Below are 26,044 nucleotides of genomic sequence, written 5' to 3' on the forward strand. Positions count from 1 at the left end.
GCGACTGCTTCGGCTCAGGTCATGATCCTGGAGTTCCAGGATCGAGTCCCGCATTGGGCTCCCTGCTCAGCAGGAGTCTGCTTCTCCCTCTGACCCTCCCCCCTCTCATGTGCTCTCTCTCTCTCTCTCTCATTCTCTCTCTCAAATAAATCTTAAAAAAATATGTCATGATTAAATGATGGTTATTGTATTATTTCGTGCATTTGGTTTTTGAGTCTCATCTAGGTTAGATGTTAGCACTAGAGTATTGACACAGGACATTTAAACTCTGACATACCTCTCTCCAAAGTTTTAAGTAGTCTCTGTTGTGTTACTGACTTAGTCTTAGTGGTAGTACACTATCTTAGCTTGGTTGGCTTCTTGCTCGCTTGTTCTTCCAGACTCCTCTTCATTCTTTTTCCTCTTTCCCATTCCTTCTCCTCCTCCTTAATTTAAAAGGATTTCTCTGTCACAGACCATTCTTTCTAATCCTGCAGTGAAGTTATCTTCTTTGCTTCAAAATGCAAATGTTGCATAGGAAATGGGAATGTCCAAAATTTAACATTTTAAAAGTTAGGTTCTATAAAAGATAAAATTACTTAATGTCAGAGAGACGAGTTTAGAAGAAAGTTTTCCTGTAAGATGTATAGGTGCTGAGTTTATGCTAAAATACAGGGCTTTGTAACTTTTGAGTACCTTCCAGCTGTGGTAGGTTATGATTTTTTTTTACAGACTGTTTGCTTTGTATTCTTATGTCTGTTATAGGAATTAACATTAGTTTATCTGAATTTATAGGTGCAAGAGCATTTAATTTTTGATGTGTAATTGAACTCTTGGGGGTGGGAGAAGGAACAGAAGCTTGTTTTTATCATGTATCTGTTAACATTGATAGAACATACTGTTTCATTTGGCGGAAATTCCTTTGCTGGGGATCTCAGTATGGTGTTAAGAATTGAAAATCTAATAATGAATTATCCTTAACCTTGAAAGTGGTCCTTCCAGAACGAGGTTGGAGGAGAAAGATGGGATAAAACTTGTTCTGTTTGCTGAGCAGACAAACACTGGAGACTAGGTAGAAAACTTAATGCTAGAGCTGTAACCTTTCAAACCTGGCTGTCACTACAAAGCAGGTCTTTCAGTGCTTTTACTCAGCTGACACACATATTAGCTGTGATAACATCATTAAACCAAAGAGATTCAAACAGGTTAGAATTTCCTTATGTTTTGCTTTTCACTGCATGCAAACCTTTGTTCTTTGAGTGGTTACTTTAATAATTTTTTCTCCCCTTATTTAAGGTCACAGTTGCAGATCAACATCCAAGCAAATATTTGAAGAAAAGTTACAGCTACATGAAAAAGATTATGACTTGAAAAATATGTGGATACCTCCATAGTCAAACCTGAAGGAAAAAATGAATAGAGTTAGGAGACCTGGGTTCTTGTCTTTGATCTGCTATTAATTAGTGATGTGGTCTTAGTTGTCATTTAACCTCTCTTGCTCACAAATATCATCTTGTTTTTTTTTTCTTTTTCTTTTCTTTTTAAAGATCAGAGTCCTTGCTCTCTAAGTTTCTCCTAGCTTTAAAATTCCTTGACTGCACAGGGAGTACTCTATGAAATGTGTAATCTAAGGTGGCTGTTTTGGGGTTATAGTTAGGAAAGTGATGGTATATATTTTTATTTTTCTTAGTTTGAGTATTAGAAGTTTCATGATTTTACTGTAGTGTATAACTTCTGAGGTTTTGAAGTTCTTAGAATGCCATTTTGAATTTCGATTTTCTTATGTATCTTTCATATTTTAGGAATGTTTGAGTTTTGTGCTTGTGTCCATGGTAATATTGGCACAAATATGTAACTTTAAAAATACAGTGCCATAAGAATATCATAAAAAGACTTGTGGATAGAATGGGTTTCAAAGTTTGTAGGCCTTGGTTCTTCCTTAATTGTATTTTAGTTTCCTCCTGAAATGGTTCTATAGTACATATCTTTCATGTCTTTTTCTATCTGGTCACAGTCATCTTTTCAGAGACTACTAAATAAGCATTTATTAATGCATTAGAGAAGAGGCAAGTGAAAGAACTTAGACCTTGTCCCTATTTTCAGAGCTATCTATTTATTTATTTATGAAGATTTATTTATGTAATCTCTGCACCCAACATGGGGCTTGAACTCATGACCACAAGATCAAGAGTCGCTTGCTCTACCGACTGAGCCAGCCAGGTGCCCCCAGAGCAATTTATGATTATGTTGATACTCTGACTGAGCTAACTATAAAGATTACTGTGTTTCAGTACAGTAAGCCCAAAATAATATTAAAAATTCTGCCACTTTTCGTTCTCATCTTGTTTTTGGTATGGGTAGGAGAATGCTGTGTGAATCAATGACCTTTAGATGCTTTTGTACTCTTGAGATAGTGATGTGTTGTGAGAAGTAGTAAAAAGGTAAACTGGACTAGGGGCACCTGGGTAGCTCAGTTGGTTGAGTGTCCGACTCTTGATTTCAGCTCAGGTCGGTGATCTTGGGGTCATGAGATTGAGCCCTGCATCGGGCTGTGTGCTGGGCATAAAGCCTTCTTGAGATTCTTTGTCTCTCTCTCTCAAAAAATAAAAAAAAGGGTTAACTGGACTAGAAATGAGATGATGGGATTTATGCATTAGTTGAGGCAGCAGGCATTACGGTACATTGGAAAAAACATTGGACTAACAGAAGACATTCACCTTAGACAAGTCACTTCACTTTCTGATCCTCTTTCCTCATTCCTTGTAGGTAGTAACAACTACTTAGAGTTGTAAGGGAAATAAATTAATTTTTTGAAAAGTACTTATGGACTAGTGTTATAATTGGGGGCCAATGCATATCCTTTGGATAGAAAGAATTACATTCTCAAAGTGGAATTTTGGTAAATACCCTTCATCTATTTACAGATGTATCTTATTTTATTATTATTTTTTAAGATTTTATTTACTTGACACAGAGCACAGCAGGGGAAACAGCAGTGGGAGAGGGAGAAGCAGGCTCCGACTCGGGGCTCGATCCCAGGACCCTGGGATCATGACCTGAGCCGAAGGCCAGATGCTTAACCGACTGAGCCATCCAGGCGCCCCTACAGATGTATCTTACTTTAAGCAAAGTGTATATGTGAAGGACTTAACCATCACAGCAGAAGAGTAAGATCATTGTGAACTTTATGAAGAGTCTGTGGAGGGAAGGTTTCTTTAAGGATCTCTTAATAAATCTTTTAAATGGATTTAAAAATAAGGTCACTTAAAAATGAGTTGGGGCGCCTGGGTGGCTCAGATGGTTAAGTGTTTGCCTTTGGCTCAGGTCATGATCCCAGGGTCCTGGGATCGAGCTCCACATCGGGCTCCTGGCTCAGCGAGGAGCTGCTGCTTCTCCCTCTCCCTCCGCCTCTCTCCCTGCTCATGCTTTCTCTCTCTCTATCTCTGTGTCTCAAATGAATAAATAAAATCTTAAAAAAAAAATGAGTTACAAATAACCAAACAGAAATTTTGTTGAACCCCCTTTTGAAAAAGGAAAGACATACTTTTGAATTTTCTGACTTAAAACTCTTGGTATACATTTTTATCCTAGTTTTTGTAGATGACAATAATTTAGAATTGGTGGCATTTCAGATGTCTTTGGACTCATAGAGAACGTATTCTTGACTTTGAGTATCATGTTTACCATGCTGTCAATCTCCAGTTCATTTTACTTATGTTTTTCTCCTCTAGGTTTTTCGTTGGAATATACGTTGCACATTTATGGCGATTCTGAGCGTGAGGGCAGACTTCTGCCAGGCTCAGCACAGCATTTTCGCTGACAAGTGAGCTTGGGGGTTCTATGTGCCATAATTAACATTGCCTTGAAGACTCTGGACACCGAGACTGGCCTCAGAAATAGTTGGCTTTTTTTTTTTTTTATTGCAAGCATATTTCTTTTAATGACTCCAGTAAAATTAAGCATCAAGTAAACAAAAGTGGAAAGCAACCTACACTTTTAACTTGTCTCACTAGTGCCTAAATGTAGTAAAGGCTACTTAAGTTTTGTATGTAGTTGGATTTTTTTGGAGTCCGAAGGTATCCATCTGCAGACATTGAGGCCCAAGTTGAATTTGGATTCAAGTGGATTCTAAATACTTCTGCTTACCTTGAAGAGAGAAGCTTCTTAAAGAATAAACAAGTTGAATAGAGAAAACACTGATCAATATTAGGCATTTTAGTGGTCTTTTTAATGTTTTCTGCTGTGAAACATTTCAAGATTTATTGATTTTTTTTTTTCATTTTCCCCATCACACCCACACACGCACGCTCACACTTTTTATTTGCCATAATGAACCGTCCAGCCCCTGTGGAGATCTCCTATGAGAATATGCGTTTTCTGATAACTCACAACCCTACCAATGCTACCCTCAACAAGTTCACAGAGGTAAGATTGTAGTATGGTCTACTTTTTGGATTGATTTATAGGTAAAGTTATAGATGAACAGCATTATGAAGAAATCTCTTAATACAAGGCCATTTATTTCTGTGTTTGGAATATGGATGGTCATCCTACCAATCTTTGTTTGAATTGGGTTGAATTAGTTTTTTAAAAGAACATTTATGGAATTTGGGGAGACTTTAGAGATTAGTAGGTTTTTTTTTAAATATCCTTTCTATATAGTTAGTTCATATTTTTAATAATAAAAATAATTAACATTTATTGAACTCTTAGTATATGTATCCAACATTACAATAAGCACTTTTATGCATTGTATCATTTACTACTGAAGATAGCCCTATGAGGTATAGGTACTGGTATTATCTCCCTCCTACAGATGAGGAAACTGAGTTTCAGGGCAATTTGGTAATTTAGTAATTTGCCTAAAGGTACACAGCATATGGTAGAACTGTCTCTTGACTCAAAAACCCGTGTCTGCCTCAAATATTCTAGCCAGTTTTGATAAAAACCTACTCCAGAACTACTTAGCAATAGTAACCATCATATGCAAGGGTCAGAACCTTACAGGGAGGAAAGGTATTATAGGTTACATTTTTATGTCAGATCCTTCATTTTCTCTGCTGTATTTATGGAGTAGACTTAGAGAGCTGAATGAACTCCTAGGGATTATTAATCTACCCCTCACATTTTACAGATGGCAAAACTGAGTTCAGAAGAGGTTTTGACTTGCTTAAGGACACAAATATTTACTATAAAAATTTCTATAACCTTTCTGTGACTGGCTACCATGGAGTTCATTTTAATAGGATTTTATCTGTATTTTGAAATGTTTTAAAATTAACTGACTGCATGTAATACCAACAACTTTCCTGAGTCTGTTTTAGAAGAAGGCCTTTCTGTGAAAAATAAAGTTCGTTAGCAGTTAAAATAACTTGACTCTTTGGAGAATCAAATGATGGATGGACACCTCTTATAGGATGTCACTGTTCCTGCTCTTTATACTTCTAATTCCCAGAGCTTCTTAACTTTGTGTACACAGTGTACAAGTTGATTCCAGGCCTGTGTGCCCTTAGGTTCAGTCATCTTTAAGCCTGGTTGAATTATGTGATACTATTTTCAGCCTGTGGATTCCATGGTCATAGACTCCAAAAGTGGCAGAGGCCACTGTCCTGCAACTATAAAAAGATGTTGGTGGCCCATTGAAGATAGGTGGTCACTGGATTAGGCATTACGGTAGGAAAAGTTTTAAAGGAGCAAGGCTTCTGCCTGTAATGGTATGTTTGTTGGCTTTGTAATATACCACTTTTTAATCTTAATTTCAAGATTACTTTTGTTTCTTTCATTTTATCTTATTTTTTTTAAAGATTTTTAAGTAACCTCTACACCCATTGTGGGGCTTGAACTTTACAACCTCAAGATCAAGAGTTGCATGCTCCACTGACTGAGCCAGCCAGGCGCTCTACTTTTGTTTCTTTAAATTAAAAAAGCAATAAGTACTTACTGTGTAAAAATCAGAAGATACACATAAACAAAAAGACAATTTGAAAATACTTAACTCTTAATATCCGGCTTCTGGATGTTTTTCTCTGCATATACGTGTATATTTATTTATATACAGATAGATAGGATCACACACACTATATATATATATTTTAAAGATTTTTATTTATTTATTTGACAGAGACAGAGCGAGAGAGGGAACACAAGCAGGGGAAGTGGGAGAGGGAGAAGCAGGCTTCCCGCGGAGCAGGGAGCCCGATGCGGGGCTTGATCCCAGGACCCTGGGATCATGACCTGAGCCAAAGGCAGACGCTTAACGACTGAGCCACCCAAGCGCCCCAGGATCATACTATATTTTAGGAAAAATCTTCCCCCAACCTTTTTAATATTATTTTTATAGCTGTCAGAGTATCCTGTATGGATGTGCCATACTCTGTAACTGTTCCCCTGTTTTGGACCATTCATGTTTCCATCTTTTTACCATTCCAAACAGCCCATGCTGAACACACTGGTACCTAAATCTTTGGGTATATCTTTAATTACTTTGTTAGTATAAATTCTCAGAAGTAGAATTTCTAGGTCAGAGTGTATATGTGCTTTTATAGTTTTTGTGATATGTTACCAAATTGTCCTTCATAAAGGTGATTGTGTTGATGCTTCCACTAAGAGCCTGAGTGTCCATTCTATATGTTGCCACCATGAGAATGATTTTTATCTTCGTCTAAGAATGATGTCTCATTGCTTCAGTTTATAATAGTACATTTTCAAAGTTTTGGTTGCAGATTCTAAAAGCATGTTCCCTTATATTCTTCTTTAAAGGAACTTAAGAAGTATGGAGTGACAACTTTGGTTCGAGTTTGTGATGCTACATATGATAAAGCTCCAGTTGAAAAAGAAGGAATCCACGTTCTAGTGAGTGTGTAGTGTTTTAATTTTTCACTACAAACAACTAGTACCTTTTAAACTTAACTGTTTTTAAAACTGGGCACTCAGTAGTATGCTTTTTAAGCTTATAGGAGATATAGTTGGTAACAATCTTTAAAAATTTTTGCATTGGCAGTTTTGTCCATTTGTGCCCTTAAAGTTTATATATGCAGAGTATTTTCAACAAATGAAAAGCAAAATTGAGTGTACACTTATTTCAAGAAAATGGAAATTTGTATTTTATTTTCTCTAGGAAATTATTGCAATATTTAGCTTTTGTATCTAGGCTACTGGTTTGAATCTAACTGAAAGTAATTTCCATCAGAAATTCTTAAGTCACGGGCGCCTGGGTGGCTCAGTTGGTTGAGCGACTGCCTTCGGCTCAGGTCATGATCCTGGAGTCCTGGGATCGAGTCCCACATCGGGCTCCCTGCTCAGCGGGGAGTCTGCTTCTCCCTCTGACCCTCCCCTCTCTCATGCTCTCTCTCTCTCTCTCTCTCTCTCATTCTCTCTCTCAAATAAATGGATGAATAGAATCTTTAAAAAAAAAAAAAAAAAGAAAGAAATTCTTAAGTCACATGGAAATACAGTTGGCCCTTGAATGTGGGGTTAGGGACACCAACCCCCACATAGTCAGAAATCCACATATAACTTTTGACTTTCCAAAAACTTAACTACTAATAGCCTACTGTTAACCAGAAACCTTACCAATAGCATAAACAGGCCATTAACACATATTTTGTATGTTACATGTATTATATACTATATTCTTACAATAAAGTTAGCTAGAGAAAAGAAAATTTTATTTAAAAATAAGAGAAAATACACTTATAGTACTCTACTGTGTTTATTGGGAAAAAATCTGCATATAAGTGGACCCACACAGTTCAAACCTGTGTTGTTTGAGGGTCAGCTGTATTCTGTCTGATTTTGCAAGTACTAATTAGTTACTACTTTGTGGATAACCTATAAGGGACAGAAAGGCTGGAGAAGAGGTTAAGGGAGAGGAAGAAGGCATAGTTCCTGATACTTTGTGGTAGGTTGTAAGAAGGTTTTCAGTTTGAACATAAAGTGATTGGAATTATTTTAAATTCCTCCTTAGTCCCTAAATACACTATTTCATTTATTGGAAACAGGAGCCTCAGGTTAGGTAAAATTTTGTACCTTCTTGCCTAAATAGTTGTCTAAACCGCAAGAGCATGTAATGAAATGACCTTATAGTCTTAGGTGTCTTAGAGTTCTTTGATTTAATCATGGGAAGACAGTGTTGTAGGAAGAGAACTGGAGAGTTTTTAAGTAGTTGGTTAGGAAGAAAGTAATAAGATACTGGTACAAGGTTATGTTCCTATTTTTTCATTGAGGGGTAGTTCTGTAGTCTTTATGCATTGGTCAGTAGTTGGGAAGGCAGTTCATGCAAAGAAAATAAATGTCCTGTTGGTAAGGCAGTTGTCTCATGTCTGATCCACAAAGTTTCCTCACCTCCATTTTGGTGAAAACACAAAAACTAAATAGCCAATTATTATGTTTTTTAATAGAATGGTATGGTAATAATTTGCTTTCATTCCCATTTCTAAAGGACTTTAAGGTGCCCTGGCTGAAAATCACTGGGGATACATATAAACATGTATAAAATGTAACCCCGTGTTTAAAAATATAAAAACAAAATTTTAACTTCTGAAACTAGGCTGACTACAAGTTCTTTTTCCTGTATTGTGAGTATGTTCTCCAGTGGGCAGATGAGAAATCAGTTTGTTTTGACAGATGGCATGTGTGAGAAAATGAACTGTGGACTGACTATAGTTTGTTTGAATCAGTAATGTTGGTAAACACCTTTATGAGATAGAGATGAACTAAAGAACTTGAACCAGTTTGTCAAAGATAATGGTAGGTCTGGGATTTATTCTACACCTTTAAATCTACACTTTCGTTTTAAATAGCTATGATCGGATAAAATTAAAGGTCTAACTTAAACTTTTAAACAAGAAGGACATTTAGAATTAAGCTTGGAATTTCTTTGCTTTTTCCAGAGATTTTAAGTGGATTGTTAATCTACTTTTGCTAAGTGAAGAAGTTTTGTAATACTTTATAGATTTTATTTATTTATTTATTTTAGAGTGAGAAAGAGAGCCTGCGAGTGTGGGGGGAGGGGCAGAGGGAGAAGAGAGAAAGAATCTCAGGCTGACTCTGTGCTGAGTGGGGAACCTTATGAAGGGCTTGATCTCATGACCCTGAGGTCGTGACCTGAGCCAAAACCAAGAGTCAGATGCTCAACTGACTGAGCCACCCAGGCGCCCCTGGAATACTTTGTAAGAGGTTGTCCCCAAAATAAGGCCTTTAAAATCTTTTGACTAATGTTCTTGCAAATCAGAGGCATATTGGAAAAGACTAATGGTGGTTTCAGTTGTCAGTTTGAAGTTCAGACAGTTCTAAATAATTATTTTAATGATTTTTTTTTGATAGAAACTGCTTTATATGAGTAAGTGAAGCATGTTTCATATTATTGTTACTTAACTGGATGTATTTTAGGGAGTATTAGAGGAAGTAAGCTCTCAACTAAGGTACTTGCTTACTGATTTTACTGCTATTTACAGTTAAACTTAGTGACATTTGTAATGATAACACTGACAGCCCTTTAATTATGGGGTGTAGTTGACAAATCAAACATAATGTGTTGTCACAGCTAATGGTGCTACATGAAGTGTTCTAGTGGTGCCCATAATGAGTTCAGAATCAATTTAGTGCTTTGTCACTTTTCTTTCTCTAGCATCTTAAAGTGTCCTTATCCAATCTCATTAGAATAATCTTATGGGTTTTTTTTTTAAGATTTTATTTATTTATTTGACAGAGAGACAGTGAGAGAGGGAACACAAGCAGGGGGAGTGGGAAAGGGAGAAGCAGGCTTCCCGCCAAGCAGGGAGCCCGATGCGGGGCTCGATCCCAGGACCCTAAGATCATGACTTGAGCCAAAGGCAGTCGCTTAACCAACTGAGCTACCCAGGTGCCCCAGAATAATCTTATGTTTTAAAAAAAATTCCCAGCGTTTTTGCATTTCTGCCCTTGAAGGTAGATGGGAGAGAGGGAATGCAAAATGTGAATTCCCTTCCCCTCTTTCTTTAAAGCTGATTTATGTTGGTTTCTTAGGCCCTTTTGCTAGGTAGAAAGGAAGATAAACCCTGCCTATATGCACACGGGGTTGGTCTTAATTAAAAAACAACCCAAGGGGCGCCTGGCTGGCTCAGTCAGTAGAACATGCTACTCTCGATCTTGGAGTTGTGAAGTTTCAGCCCCACCTTGGGGGTAGAGATTACTTAAAAACACACACATACACAAATCGATGAATATTAAAAGAGAAAGGGATACTTGGGAAAAAGGTCTCCATTTGCTCAGGACCCTATCATGTGGCACTTGTGCTTGTTAGATGGGATCTGTATAATTTAAGCAGAGCTTTAAAAATATTTACTATTATTTATTTATTTTTAAAGATTTTATTTATTAAAGCGTGTGCACAAGTGGGAGAGGAGCAGAGGGAGAGGGAGAGGTAGACTCCTCACCAAGCAGGGAGCCAGACACACGGGGCTTGATCCCAGGACCCTGGGATCATGACCCAAGCTGAAGGCAGATGCTTAACTGACAGCCACCCAGGTGCTCCCCACCCCTTTTTTAAAAATATACAAGCACAAAGATGGTAGTATATTTCTGTTATGATATGCTAACTACTGGAGATTTCTTATGAGAGAGCCTTTCTCTAAAGAAAAGGCATCATAGCTTAGAACTATTTGGGGGATAATCCTCAAAATATTTGTAGAGATCAATGAGATACTAGTTGATATGCTTCTTTGCCAGAGTGGACCTTTAAATTATATTGACAGGTGTTGTATTCTCTCTTACTTTGCCGAGGCCCTAATTAGAGTTTTCTCTATTATGTCTAATTATTGCTTTGTTCAGATAAAATATTTGAAGAACACTAGTTTCTTATCACTTGATAAGAGATTTCTGTAAGATAAAATTAGATGCTTACAGTGCTGACAACATGTCATTGAGAAGCCTGAGTTCCTTGGCACACATGAATTTTGATCTTAGAAAAAACTTTCAGCAGTGATCAGAATTGTGTTATTAAGAATAGGTATATATTGGAGGGCCTGGGTGGCTCAGTCGGTTAAGCGTCTGCCTTCGGCTTAGGTCATGATCTCAGGGTCCCGCGTCGGGCTCCCTGTTCAGCAGAGAGTCTGCTTCTCCCTCTCCCTCTCCCTCTGCCCCTCCCCCTGCTTGTGCGCTCTCTCTCAAATAAGTAAAATCTTAAAAAAAAAAAAGAATAGATATGTAGGGGCACCTGGATGGCTCAGTCGGTTAAGTGTCCAGCTCTTGATTTTGGCTCAGGTCATGATCTCAAGGTTGTGAGATCAAGCCCTACATTGGGCTCTGTGCTGGGCGTGGAGTCTGCTTAAGATTCTCTCTCTCTAATTCTTAATCTCAGGGAACAAACTGAGTGTTGCTGGAGTGATGAGGGGTGGGAGGGATGGGGTGGCTGGGTGATAGACATTGGGGAGGGTATGTGCTATGGTGAGCGCTGTGAATTGTGCAAGACTGTTGAATCACAGATCTGTACTTCTGAAACAAATAATGCAACATATGTTAAGAAAAAAGAAAAAGAAGATAGCAGGAGGGGAGGAATGAAGGGGAGTAAGTCGGAGGGGGAGGGGGAGACGAACCATGGACTCTGAAAAACAAACTGAGGGTTCTAGAGGGGAGGGGGTGGGGGGATGGGTTAGCCTGGTGATGGGTATTAAAGAGGGCACGTTCTGCGTGGAGCACTGGGTGTTATGCACAAACAATGAATCATGGAACACTACATCAAGAACTAATGATGTAATGTATGGTGATTAACATAACAATAAAAAATAAAAAAAAAGATTCTCTCTCTCGCTCTCCCTCCCTCCCTCTCTGTACCCACCCCCTAAAAAAAAAAGTTAGATCCACTCTGTGTTCTATGCAGCTGTTCTGCATTAGATACTATTCCACAGAAAATAACAATTTAATGTAAAAGATCTTTTCTTTCCAGGATTGGCCATTTGATGATGGAGCGCCACCCCCTAATCAGATAGTAGATGATTGGCTAAACCTGTTAAAAACCAAATTTCGTGAAGAGCCAGGTTGCTGTGTTGCAGTGCATTGTGTTGCAGGATTGGGAAGGTAAGCTCTTACCTTTTTGTCCCAGAATTCATTATCAAAAATTTAACTTTGGTAGAAGTTTGTATTTATTACACCAAATATTAAATTGCATGAAGGAAAGGAAAATGAGAGCAGAAGCTCGTGTAATGGTTTCTTAAGACAGCTTTTTGTGTTTCGTGGGTTGTCTGATTCTGATGCCCATAATAGATTTAGTGGATGATGGCTCAGAAATTGTTTCGAAACTGATTTAATGTAATTATTTTATATTTGAGCTAAAAATTGGTTAATTCAGTATGAGTTTTTTTCCTCATTATTTCACATATTCAGAGGCTTAGGTCTTTGAAATGGGCAACAAAATTAAAATAATTTTAGATTCTGAAGAATCTATATGTGGTTAATTTTGGATTGAGATGAATGGGAAATTAATAGGTGCAGAGCAGATGGCTGAACTTTAAACTTCTGAAAGGAGATGTACGGAGAACAAAAAGTAACTTTGATTTTAAAACCTTTTTCCTTGAGCATTGCATGGAATGGTGTTGCAACACTCTCATCAAGAGCAGATTAAATGCCAGTTTATGATGTGCACTTTGACTCAGAAGAACATTAGTGCAGGCTGCTGTTGCCTCAAGGTGGTGGTGACTCAGGTTATTACCCCTGCTCAGCCCTTTTGTTTGCTCTTTTCCTTTTTTTGCAGTTTAGTGTGGTACAGTTTCTTCTTCAGGGTCAGAAGTTCCCAGTCCTTATTCTGAAGGGTGAAGGTAGTGTTCTAACTTGACTTACGCAGTTTGGTAACTGGTAGCTATCCTAGCAGGTAGTCCAAAGTTGGTGCCATGTAGTGGACATTTTAAAACGTCATTTCCCTTGCTAGATTTTTGTCTGTGTGTGTATTACTGTTATTTTATTGTTAAGGAATCTATTTCTGTGACTGTCCTGAAACCCAGAGTGGGTGTTAATAGTGAGGAGTACTGGAGGTAACTACAGCTCACCTGGACTTTCTGGTTATAATCAGTGTCTTCTCTCTCTACCTCAGCTGTAAACCCAGACTCATGAGGCCTCAATCCCTGCCTTCCTATTCCTAGAAGATGCCAAATCCAACTATGTTGGAGACTTTTTCAGAGGAGAAGACAGCTTTGTCTTCCCAGAAGACAAACCCTCTACTTTGCTTTTTGAAGCATATAATATTCCCAAACCACAGACAGGTTGAGACCTGCTCAGGCCTCAGTGTCCCTTGTTAGATGTAAAAAACAAAAAAACCCCACATACTTACATAGAGAACTGTTCCTAATGACCAATTCTCTGACACTCTCCTAGCTCACAGAAAGGATTTTGTTGAAGAAATCTAGCACCTTTTTAGTATTTGATGAGGAAAAGCTACTAAAATGGATTTGTAATGAAATTTCTGAGATACTCAATATAGATGACACATTTGGTCATTTTTTTTTTCTTACTGTGTGATGATGGTTAAAGCCCGATGAATTTTTGATGACCTATAATGTGTAAATTTGAGATAATAATGTGATGTTTTAAAGAATAAAGATCTTTTTAGAGAGTGAGTGCATGCCTGCAGGGGAGCAGGGAGGGGCAGAGGGATAGGGAGAGAGAATCTTAAGCAGGCTTCATGCGCAATGTGGAGCCCCACACAGGGCTTGATCTCACAACACTGAGATCATGATGTGAGCCGAGATCATGATGTGAGCCGAAATCAAGAGTCGGACGCTTGACTGTCTGAGCCACCCAGGTGCCCCAAGAATAAAGATCTCTTAATGAAGATGTAGAATTTAGTGCTTTACTAAAAGTGGATGACACCATAGACAGTATCATGATACAGACATTTTTACTGTATAGGGAAAACAGATATTTTAATATAAGGGAAGAAAAGGAAAGCTCAAGCTTTGCATTGTTTTGGTAATATGTAATCCTGGGTTTTAAAAAAAGTCTTTCAGTGTGCCTGGGTGCCTCAGTCGCTTAGGTGTCTGCCTTTGGCTCAGGTCATGATCCCCAAGTTCTGGGATTGAGCCCCACATTGGGCTCCCTGCTGAGTGGGGAGTCTGCTTCCCCCTCACCCCTCTCTCACTCACTCACTCTCTCAAATAAATAAATAAAATCTTTAAAAAAAAAATCCTTTAATTCCAAAGACTTGTGGGTATTTACAAATGAGTTTCTCTCTGTAGGGCACCTGTGCTGGTTGCACTTGCTTTGATTGAATGTGGAATGAAGTATGAAGATGCAGTTCAGTTTATAAGACAGTGAGTATGAAGTTTTATGTTCAGAAACACATAAAGAAGACCATACAAGAAGAAGGAATTATGGAAAGTACCCTTTGTAGTATGGAATAATTTGTTGGCTTAAAAGATTGATTGAAGAAATCAAAAGGAACAAGTGGTAGAGAGATTTGTAATAGTCCTGTTGGCTCCCAGATTTAAAGATTTGCTAATTTAGCTGGCAAATTTGGACACTGTAGAATATGTCCAGTATATGACTTGAATATCTAGGAATCTTTAAAATGAATTGCCAGGTAGTAGTCTAAGTGATCTAGTGACTCTCTTAATGGATATCTAAAATACCTTCCAAATGCAGCTATGACCAAGAGGCAGGGAAGAATCCATAGAGAAGGAGTTAATCACCTATTCCTCTTAAGTGGCCTGTTCAGGCACAAATCAGGATGGTATTGCTCAGACAATCTTGGCATCAGTCTGGAATAATGGGCCATGTTATTTTGTTGTCCAGAATTCTTTGGCAGTCACTATCTTGTCCTTTCCCTTTCAACCTTTTCTTTAAAAAAAAAAAAAAAAAAAAAAAAAAGACTGATAAGAGGGCATGAAATGTATGGTAGCAGCTCTAGGAAAGTGACATAGTTAAAGGAATGCCATCTGTGCCTGCTGCTTCACACACTGCTTGCTCACCCATCAGCCCTTCCTCTTAAGTGATATGGTATAGGAAATAATGCTCTTTTTGAGCTGTGTGGAGTTAGAAAGGCCTTAGGCCATAAATAATGCATTTCAGTGAGACAGCTCTTTTTTTACATGATCAAGTTTGTCATTCTTGTATTTTCAGAAAAAGAAGGGGAGCATTCAATTCCAAACAGCTGCTTTACCTGGAGAAATACCGACCTAAGATGCGATTGCGCGTCAGAGACACCAATGGGCACTGCTGTGTTCAGTAGAAAGAAGTGTAAACGAAGGCTGACTTGATTGTACATTTAGAGGGAACTCTTGGTACCTGGAAATGTGAATCTGGAATCTTTAACTGTGTCACCAAAGTAGTGATGGATTCAGTACTCCTCAACCACTTTCCTAATGATTGGAAAAAAGCAAACAAAAAAGAAATCCCTCTATAACATGAATAAAATGTTTAAGAAAAGAAAAAGAGAAAGAAAAAAGGGATTAATTCAGTGAAGGATGATTTTGCTCCTAATTGTTGGAGTTTGAATTTCTGCCAGGATTGAATTATATCAAAATCTCCTGTCTTTTTTAACTTTTCAAAATAGGTCTCTGAGGAAAACCAGCAGAACATTAGCCTGTGCAGAACCATCTGTTTGGGGAGCACACTTTTCCATTATGCTTGGCACATAGATCTCCCTGTTGTGGGATTTCTTTTCTTTTCCTTTCCTTTGTTTTCTTTTTTCTTTTCATTTCTTTTTTCTTTCTTTCCTTTCCTTTCCTTTTCTTTTTTCTTTCTTTCTTTTTCTTTCTTTCTTTCAGTGGTGGTGGGTGTATATTTTCCCCCTCTGCTCTTCTTTCCCCTATCCCTCTTTTTTCCCCTAATACATGTTGTAGATGGAATAGGAGAAGCCCTTGTTGCTGTAGGTGTGTGTGCAGTCTGGCAGCCTTAAGCCCACCTGGGCACTTTTAGAAAAAACAAAAAACAAAACAAAAAAAGAAACAAAAAACACCAAAAAAAAAAAAAAAGCAGTGGCATATATATTATATGATCCAGGTGGTTTTTAGTCTTTACTGATGATGGGTGTTCATGTTAGTTTCTTCTCTTGAAAACCCTATTCAGCATTAGGCAAAGTAGCCAAGAGCCTTTTGTTTTGGTTTTTATTTTGGTAAATTAGTGGGGAAAAGGCATTTTAAGAATAGTCTTTCTTCTCAAAGAACTTAGCTGAGAGTCGAATTTTTCTCTTTTCCAACCAATGAAGCTAAGTGGGTATCCCAGAAACTTCTCTTTTCTGAAGGGGAGCACTCCAGGCCATCACTAAAGAAGTGTCCAGGCAGAGAGTTAGCACACTTTCTACACTTTCTAGAATTGTGGGTTTGTAACATTACTCTGATTTTCTGTCTGATGATGTCAGAGAATGCTGGTAGTTTAAAATTTTTATTTAGGACTTACTCGTACTATGAATTTTCAGGAGCGGTGAAAGGAATAACAGCAAAGATAGGATATTTTGGACTTGAGAAATGCCTGTGATTTGTATTTTCCAAACTGCCCCCATATGTACAGTTCAGTTTAACCACTGATTGCCTTGTTATTTTCTTACTAGGTTCTTTATGAGATTAAAAAAAAAAAATTGCTGGTTCTAAACCAACAATACCTAGTGAGTATGTGTCCACAGGCCATACAGGGTAGAAGAGAGACATAAAGCAACCCAATGAGTAGCAAAGAGACTATTGTTGATGAAATGGTGTACTGTTATTTTCACGGATTCTTTGCCAGGTTCAATGTGCTGATCTAGAGAAGCTATTCTGCTCCTTCGCAGAAGGCAGTTGTGACCGGGCTGCATTGACAAAGCAAGTTGAAGGAGACCATCGGGGGCTCTTGCGCTCTACATCTAAATATTAATAGTGCTCTGCTTCTAAGGATTTGAATAAAGGCTTAGGGTCATCTTGTCTTGCTGGAATTTGCTATGCAGAGCCATAAACTTCCCATTTTTTTTGGATCAGCTAGGCCAGTAGGAATGGACTGGGACCTTGTCTCACACTGATGATACCTCAGACGTTGGCTGGCTATGTGAACTGCCTATTTCCTATGCCGGAGTTGTTTTGATTTTTAACTAAATAAATATCTGTAGATTCTCTCCTCTCCCATCCCAGAAAACAAAACAAAATAATGCTTTTTGAAACTGTTTCTAGAATTTTAAAGTGAAAAATGATGGTACTCTCCAAAATTCTTTATTTCAGAACATGACAATAGATTCCTTTAACATAGGATCAAGATCAAAACAGCATACCCTCTAAACTTAGACTGTCTATTGACTTCAAGGGTTTTGATCAATACAGTAACAACCTTTTTCCCTTTGACATGCTCTGATTTTGTTTGTGGGGAGTGTGTGTGTATGTGTGTGTATATGTGTGTGCAGTGTCCAGCAGCATCAGTGCCTGCCTGAGATAGGAAAATTACATTCCTGGTTCTGTATGCGGAGAAGGGTGTATAAAGCGACAAGAAACATTATCCCTCATTTTGTTTTAAATCACATACTAATGTTAATTGTTCTCAGAACTGGATTTTCTTCCTCAAAATTAAAAGTTTTTTTCTTTTGGATTTAATGAAGTATTGCTAGCTGAAGCCAGTTTGACATGGTGAGAGAGATGTCAGACTGATGAAAGGTGTGCAGCCTGATTTAAAACCAAACCCTGAACCCTTTTAAAGAACAATAAAACTTATTTTACATGCTCTTTGTCTGTGTATCGTTCTCCACCCCAGGTTCAATTTCATTTATGTCTCCTTAGAAAACTTGGTATTCTCAAGGCCTGTTCTGTTAATTACTGTAAGGAGGTGAAATAATTAGAGGTTGGGAAGTTCAAAGATTTCATGCCACCCAGGTGTTCAATAAGGGTAAACTTGAGTTGGGATGCATCTGGTACATTTTGTGGTTTAGTTCTTGGACACAACACTGCAGGAATTAGGCATCTAGTCTCTTTCCAAGGGATTTGTTTATACTATAGCTTTTGATGAAGCATTGCAACTTTTTACTCAAACTCTTAGAGAACAGTGAGAAAGGAGGAACTTTATATCATAGGACTGGGGGGTGGGGAATTTCCCTTAGACCAAGGGTAAGCGTCCATCCATCCATTCAGAAAACAAGCTTATCTGCTAAGGTACTAAGAATGAGAAGAGAAGACACTTCCCGCTTTGGAGGATCTTAATCTGGAAGAGGAGTTAGAGCTGTAGATGTTACGAACAGAGTAAGCGGTTACAATACATGTGTGACTTAGAGTTCATTGATCCTTTTCCCTATTTTAAATTTCCCACCTCCTGTTCATTACCTACCTTAGATTCAGTGGTCAGTTGTTAAATTCACTCTTAGCTACACAGCAAATTACCCTGCCCCATCTCTTGCTTCATTATACTTGCCTGGCTAAACTCCATTTTTGGTTAAGTTCAGTCTGCCACCTTATCTGCACTTGCGCACTTGCGCAACTGAACATGCTGACTCTGTCTCTGTGTTTAAAGTCATGACCTCAAATAGGCCTTAGTACCATCTGACAATCCTGCTACATTTCTTTATTTCATATACTCTTCGACTCTCCTTGAAAACACTTAGATTTTAATACTTTCCCATTCTCTCTGTTTATGGCCTTTCCCCCCGCGTCCCCAAACTTAGAAAATAGAAACAAGGAAATTTCCACAGGCTCCTGCCATCACATCTACTTACTACCTGCATCTCTGCTTGTATGCTCTGTCTTTCCTCCAGGCACATAGATTGTCCATGCCCTTGGTAAGGCAGGCTCTTCTAGTTGTGTACTAGATCCCATCCCCATTCCGAGGGCACAGATTTAGACGTTCTGTTCGTTAACTTCCCTCTGCTGGATCATTCCCATCAGCCTACCACATATTATTACTTCTTCCATGTTAAAAAAAAAAAAATCCTGTTTGGCCCACACTCATCCCCTTTGCTCTTTATAGCAAAACTCAAAAGAGTTCTCCAACTGCACGCTGTACTTTTGTCTTGAACCCACTCCAATGAGGATTTTAATTCCATTGAAACTGCCCATGTAAAGATTACTAGAACCTTTATGGTACTTAATCCAATGGTCAATTCTTTATCCTTAACTTTTTTTCCCCGACATGTTAGCATATTACATGGTTGATCACTCCTTTGTGAAATGCTTTCCTCATTTACTGTGTAGGAGGAATAGTACCCCAACCCCCATCCCATGTCCATACTTGAAATCCCTGGAACCTGTAAATAGGCTACCTGGTAAAAGAGACATCATGGCTGTGATTAAGGATCTTGAGTTGGGGAGATTATCTCAGATTATCTAGATGGGTCTAGTTTAATTGCATGAGTCCTTAGAAGCAGAGGATCTTTTTTGACTATGAGATCAGGAGATGGGACTAAGGAAGAATGGTTTGAGAGATGGAATGTTGCTGGCTTGGAAGATCAGGAAGGGGGCCTATAGAACCTGGAAAGATCAAGGAAACATTCTCTCCTAGTGTCTCCCAAAAAGGAACTCAGCCTACCAACACCTTGATTTTAGTCCCATGTGGGACTTGTGTAGAACTGTAGGATGATAAATTTGTGTTTTAAGCCACAAGTTTGTGTTAATTTGTTACAGCTGCAATAGAAAACGAACACAGATTTTTGCCTTCTAGGACAGACCTCTACTCGAGTTTTCACCTAGTTTAGCAGCCAATACCTGAATATGAAGTTCTGGTTCTTCATTATCTCCACTACTGCTCTATCTGCCTGGACTCTATTCTCTGGACTCCAGACCCATTTTCCAAAGCCTACTTGACATCTCTCATGGATGTCCCATAGTTCAAACAATTTCAATTCCTGCTCAACTGTAATTTCAATGAGACCTTCCATGACCTTCACTTTAGAATTGCCACCCCCATACCACTGGCATGTTCTGTTGCCCTGCTGTGCTTTGCTTTACCCCATACCACTTAACGCCATTTCACAAACTTTTTATTGTTTGCCTCTCTCCACCAGACTAAGCCCCATAGGGCACAGGGATTTTTGTGTGTCTGTTTCGTTCACTATTATCTTCACCTAGAATGATGCTTGGCATGTAGTAGGTGCTCAGTAATTCTTGAATGAATTGGCACTAATAGGTAAATGATGGTACTATGGAGAAGCGAGTAACTAAAACTGTCCAGGAGCATGTTAGGAAGTTCCACAGTGGTCAGTGGTCATATTTGAGCTGGGCTTTGAAGTGTGACGTAGAAAAAGCTGATGTGCAAGGTATCACTTCACATCCACTAGGATGGCTAAAATAAAAAAGATGGATGATGACAAGTCCCGGCAAGAGTGTGGAGAAATTGGAACCATCATACATTGCTGATGGGGATGTAGAATGGTGCAACCTCTTTTGAAAACAGTTTGGCAGCTTCTCAGAGAGTTAAACTTAGAATTGCCATATAACCTAGCAATTCCAATATATCCAATAACCACTTCTAGATACATACCCGAGAGAATTGAAAGCATGAGTGGTTGCCTGGGGTTGGCTTGGGGGTGAGGATGTGGAGTGACTGCTCATGGGTATGGGGTTTCTTTTTGTAGTGATGAAATGTTCTGGAATTTGTGGTGATGGTTGCACAACAGTGTGAATGTACTAAATGTTACTGAATTATGCACTTAGAAAAAAAAGGTTGATATGGGGAAAGTACATTTCAGGCAGAAAAACCAGTACAAGGGAGTGGAGGTATGAAAGAGCAAGCTATGTTTGGGAGAAGTGGCATGATTTGATATCTCTGGAGGGTATGGATTTGTGCCAGGCTGCTTCAGTCATCCTCAAACTCTAGGAAGCATGCTAGACACTCCTCCCTTGTGCCTCCCTCTCCATCCCCAAGGCTACAACTAATTGGGTCAGAGATAGACTGTTGGCCCAAAGCTAACCAGTGGCCAGCAAGTTCTTACTTTTTACTGAGGGAGACTCTTAGATGTTGAGAAGCCAGTTAGGGCTAGTATATATGTTGGGTCCTATGTGAGCTAAGTAAACAAAGGACAAAGGGGATGGAGTAGCAGCTTAGGGAACAAAACTAAAAGGCTCTGGCCTGGGAGTTGGGGAGAAATGCCTTGGCCCAGCCAAGTTCCACTTTGCCTTGAGGCCTTCTCAGTAGTTTCTGCCCCTTCCCCTGTCCCTTCTGTGAAAGAGTTTGAGTCAGTTTCTTAATAACAAATAGAACCTAGACTTTGATTATACAAATAGCATGTTGAGTGCTGTGACTGAAGCACCTATAGAAAGAGTGATGATTTAGTGGCTAAGCGCTTGAGCCCCCACCACATACTACACAAACTCTCTGCCCTTACAGGGCTTACATTCTGGTTGAGATGAAAGAATAAACAGGGACACCACTAAGGAATATATATGCAGATAACGATGGGTGCTATGAAGGTTGGAAGAAAGTAAAGCAGGTAAGGGGTTAGTGACTGGAGTTATGTATGGAGTTAGATGGAATGGTCAGGGAAGATCTCTGAGGAAGGTGAAGGAGCCTACTATGTGGAAATGCTATGTGAAAATGCTAGAAACACTTCCCAAGTAGTGCCTGTAGCAGTATGTGTAAACTTGAAAGAGTGTGCTTGGTATGCTCACAAAACAGCCGTGTGGGTAGTATGGCTGGAGTATAGTAAGGAGGAAAGGCAAAATCTAGGCAGAGGCCAAATTGTGTTTAGTGAGCCTGGGAAGGTTGGGGTCATGTTGCAGAGGGTATTACGTAGTCAGAGCAAGAAATTTGCAAGTTTTTCTACTGTTTCTCAATCAGGAGGAGACATGAGACTCAACCATGTGGTTTATTCAAAGTACCCACGCCCAGGCATGACCGAGGTCATTCCAAATCGGTCTCGAAGTTGGGAATCTCTGCTTTGAGCAATGGGGATCCTCTGAAGGTTGGTAAGCACAGCAGTTACATTGTCAGATCTGTGCTCAGAGTGGTTATTCAAGAAGCTCTTTAGAGACCGTCCCTGTAAACCCCGTGCCTGATTCGCATTATGCATGCAATAAATACCAGCTGAATGAGTGAAAATGAATTGCAGAGAATAGAAGTTGAAAAACCATTTGTGGATGGTGGGTTGATGATGGCCTGTGGTAGGCCAGGACAGAGGTTGGAGCCTCATCTAAGGGAGCAGCAGAGGAGTAGGGTAGAAAACTATCCTTTTTTACAGCCCTTAGAGCCTGGATTACATGAAAAGATGACCAGTATATCTGCATTCACATTTCAAGGGATTAATTTACATCAGCTGGGATATCTGGCCTGGGAAAGATTTGTAAAATGGCCCCCACCTCTAAGTTTCTCTGCAGAGCACACTTGCAAATGAAACCAAATAGAGGGGCACCTGGGTGGCTCAGTCGGTTAAGCATCTGCCTTCGGGTTGGGTCACGATCCCGGGGTCCTGGGATCGAGCCCTACGTCGGGCTCTGTGCTCCGCCAGGAGTCTGCTTCTCCCTCTCCCTCTGTCCCTCCTCTCCACTTGTGCTCTCTCTCTCAAATAAGTAAATAAAATCTTAAAACTAAACCAACCCATAAAGAAAGCAAATAGAATTCCTCACTGCTCGCAACCTTGCCAACCACGCTAGAAGAGTTCAGTGCCATCCATGCCTTTGCTGTTTGGGGGTCAGGGCAGTGAGGAAGATCTGCCGAGTACAGCTGTGCTCAGAATCTCACATACATTGTCTCATGTAATCTCCATAGGCTTCCACTCATTGCTAACCTCATTTTATAGATGAGGAAACTGAGAAGGGAAGTAATAGCAAGGAGTTGGCCAGGCTAGTATATGCATTCACTCCTGATTTCTAAAATGCCTGGCTCCTTCTGCCTTAACAGAATGGGAAGATGTTTGTATTCAGGATGTTGCTGTGAGTTTTTGCACTCAGCGAGTTCCTGTTAATTGAGCTGCATCTTTATGAGTGTGTGTGCATGGGGTGGGGGGAGCACATGTATGCATATGTCTAGTTCTGTCTAGTCGGTGGGTTTAACTTGTGCAAACTGTGTAATGGGCCCTACTAGGAACAAACCAGGACGTTTGAGCAGAGTGCTTTATAGTTTATAATTGGCTTCCTATTACTGTTGGCTGGTTCTCCTGCACATAGAGTTTATGCCAGGATTGGTATTTGATTTAAGAAATTTTCAAATTGATTTTATCTTCAGTGCATTAATGCATGGCCTAAATTCCTGCAGAGGCATTAGATAACCAGCCTGGACATGCTTTAGCAGTTGGAGCTGGATCTGAGCTGCCAGTGCTACAGCTTTTATTCGGCATAGATAAAGCACTTTTCCGAAAACACTTTTCTACCTAAGCCCTGTGACTTATTTTTTTAGGGTACCTCAAGTTTAGGCCCCTGGAAATTGGAATATATTCCCTTGAAATTGGAATAAATTCCCCAAATCGTGCTAAAACACAGAAATGGGAATTTGTTAACACGGGTAGATTTAATCTTTAGCTTCCTGTTGGAATGGAACACATAAATATTCAAGGGATGGTGTGGAAATCAGCCTAATTTTCATGGGTGCACAATTGTAATGTCTTTTAAAATCAGGAAATATGAAATGTGACTCCAGTAATGAACATGCTGTAAATGTAGCCAAGTACATGAAAAACTGGAAGGTGTTCTGCAGCTTCATGAGGATTAGCATAGGTAAATGTTTTTAGGGGAAACATTGTTTTCAGCTCTAGAAGTGCAGAATGGATCACAGCTGTATGAAAATACCAGTTAATCATCTTCTAATGCTTTTATGCAAATGATTATATTTGACTTTCATTTAGAATTGCCATTAACACCTAGAACCTTAAGATTGATAACAGGTAAAATTTTAATGAATACATAAATTAAAGATTTGAATCATGTTTAGATTAATGTATAGCACTTTTATTCATTATAAGTCCTCCTGAAATGTAAAAATCACAGGATGAGACAGCAAATAGAGAAGAGGAGACAGCCTTTGAACTGAATCCATTTTTTTACTGGTGAAGAAGGATGACTTGGAAATGCTAAACTCTGCAAATGCCTTTCCTGCCCTTTGCTGTCATTTGCTCTGGTGATAGGACTGTGTACTCACCACAGAAGACTTTAAAAATTTTCTCATGTCCTGAGACAACACTGGTCTTTTTTTATTTTTAAGTGAAGATTTTCCGGGGTGCCTAGGTGTCTCAAGTTCGTTAAGTGTCTGCCTTCGGCTCAGGGTCCTGGGATTGAGCCCTACATCGGGCTCCCTGCTCACTGGGGAGCCTGCTTCTCCCTCTTTCTGCCTCTCCCTGCTGCTTGTACTGTCAAATAAATAAAATCTATTTTAAAAAATAAATGAAGATTTTCCTTCCTATACTAATCTTTGCTTTAAAAAATATTTTTTCAGAATGAACATAAAAATAGGGTTGTAGGAGTTTTGGGAAGTACAGAGGAAGTAAAGAAAAACTAAATGGTCCTGCAATCCAGGGAAAACTGTTGTTAACATTATGATGTATTCCTCTTCCCTCCCCGCCCCCCATGTGTAATTGTAATTTTTTTTTTAAGATTTTGTTTATTTATTTGACAGAGACACAGCGAGAGAGGGAACACAAGCAGGGAGAGTGGGAGAGGGAGAAGCAGGCTTCCCGCTGAGCAGGGAGCCCAGTGCGGGGGCTCGATCCCAGGACCCTGGGATCATGACCTGAGCTGAAGGCAGATGCTTAACAAGTGAGCCACCCAGGCGCCCTTTGAGTGTAAGGTCGGATAAGGAGGCAGGGGTGTGGGGCTCAGAGAGTACATAGCTTGCCCAGTATCACATGTCTAGGAAGTGGCAGAGCCAGAATTCTAACCTGAAATGTCTAACTTAGAAACCCTGATCATATCACTAGGCTCCCTTTGCACTCAATAAGAGGAAGCTGTTATTATTAACTGAAACCAAGTTGTCCCCTGAGGACACTGCTTTCTCTGGGACCTCAAAAATGAAGGCTACTTGTTCTTCTGTGACCCCTGTACTACAAAGGCCAGTGGGAATTAGGGCTCAGCAATCCATGCATGGCCAAGTCCAGACCATTGCTCTTCCATCCTTGAGTAACACCAGCTTGAGACAATGACCATCAGGCTGTTACAACCACTACCCCTCATTTCTGCTGTCTTCTGCTCACCCTCCCCATCACTCAGTGCATGGAGTTGTTTGGGTGGCATTCTCATCCTGGGCAAATTCAGTGCATCTTATAGCCCCTCAGCACTGAAGGCTTTTGCTACCTTCACTCCAATGACCCGTTCCCAGGAGTGAGACTGTTCTGCCTCTGCTGGAGTCGGGAGGTTGAAGGAGTGTGTGTGTGTGTATGTGTGTGTATACCCACACACATAATAATTTACTATAAATTTTACTGATACAAAGGATGTGTAACATACAATTTAAAAATAATAAAATATGTATTACTCTTTATTATAAATTCCATGTAGCCAATTGATTTTTATAGGTTTATTTATTTATTTGAGAGAGAGAGAGCATGGGGGGGAGGAACAGAGGGAGAAGCAGACTCCCTGCTGAGCAGGAACCCCTTATGGGACTTGGTCCCAGGACACAAGGATCATGACCTGAGCTGAAGGCAGATGCTTAACCGACTGAGGCACCCCCCCCAATTTTTTAAAAAGATTTATTTATTTGTTTGAGAGAGAGAAAGAGCACTTGGGGAGGAGCGGAGGGAGAGGGAGAAAGAGAGAAGCAGACTCCCCTAAGTTAAGAGCCCGATACGGGACTGGATCTCACGACCCTGAGATCATGACCTGAGCTGAAACCAAGAATCGGATGCTTAACCAACCGAGCCACACAGGCACCCCCAGTTAATTCTCACGGAATGCTTTTGTTGATTTTTGCCAAACTCTTACATCCTAACCGGTCTATGGTTGCACTCGACAAACCCAACATAAATGTTGGTTGAAATTTTTCTCTATGTTAAAGATTCAAAAGTAAAAAAATGAAGATTTACGTTAAAACTTCACTCATCCATCAACAATGTGAGTGACTTCTTTGCAGAACTGGATAATAGTTTTTGAATACTGGAAGACTATTTCCTCAACTTTTGGCGTCATTTACAATGTAATGGCTATAGACACTACGTACTTTTAAGTTTAATATGCATTACTAACATTTTCTCTATTACTTTCTTAAGTGTAGACAATCAACAAAAAATCAAATT

The 26,044-nt window shown here is 39.4% G+C and overlaps 1 protein-coding gene across 1 annotated transcript in view; it reads left to right on the forward strand.

The window, feature by feature from the left end:
• Nucleotides 1-17,625, forward strand: part of PTP4A2 (protein tyrosine phosphatase 4A2) — a 29,841-nt gene extending 12,216 nt beyond the window's left edge. Inside the window, exons 2-6 of the mRNA XM_028113688.2 lie at nt 3,711-4,404; nt 6,739-6,831; nt 11,903-12,033; nt 14,184-14,258; nt 15,067-17,625. Coding sequence (XP_027969489.1) covers nt 4,309-4,404; nt 6,739-6,831; nt 11,903-12,033; nt 14,184-14,258; nt 15,067-15,175 — 504 coding nt within the window. The 5' untranslated portion in view covers nt 3,711-4,308 and the 3' untranslated portion in view covers nt 15,176-17,625. The remainder of the gene's footprint in view (nt 1-3,710; nt 4,405-6,738; nt 6,832-11,902; nt 12,034-14,183; nt 14,259-15,066) is intronic.
• The last annotated feature ends 8,419 nt before the right edge of the window (nt 17,626-26,044 follow it).

The sequence above is a fragment of the Eumetopias jubatus genome, unplaced genomic scaffold (assembly GCF_037043125.1).
Source record: "Eumetopias jubatus isolate StellerSeaLion01/CBP00866 unplaced genomic scaffold, mEumJub1_p1.0 scaffold_4, whole genome shotgun sequence".
NCBI classification, from domain to species: Eukaryota; Metazoa; Chordata; class Mammalia; order Carnivora; family Otariidae; genus Eumetopias; species Eumetopias jubatus.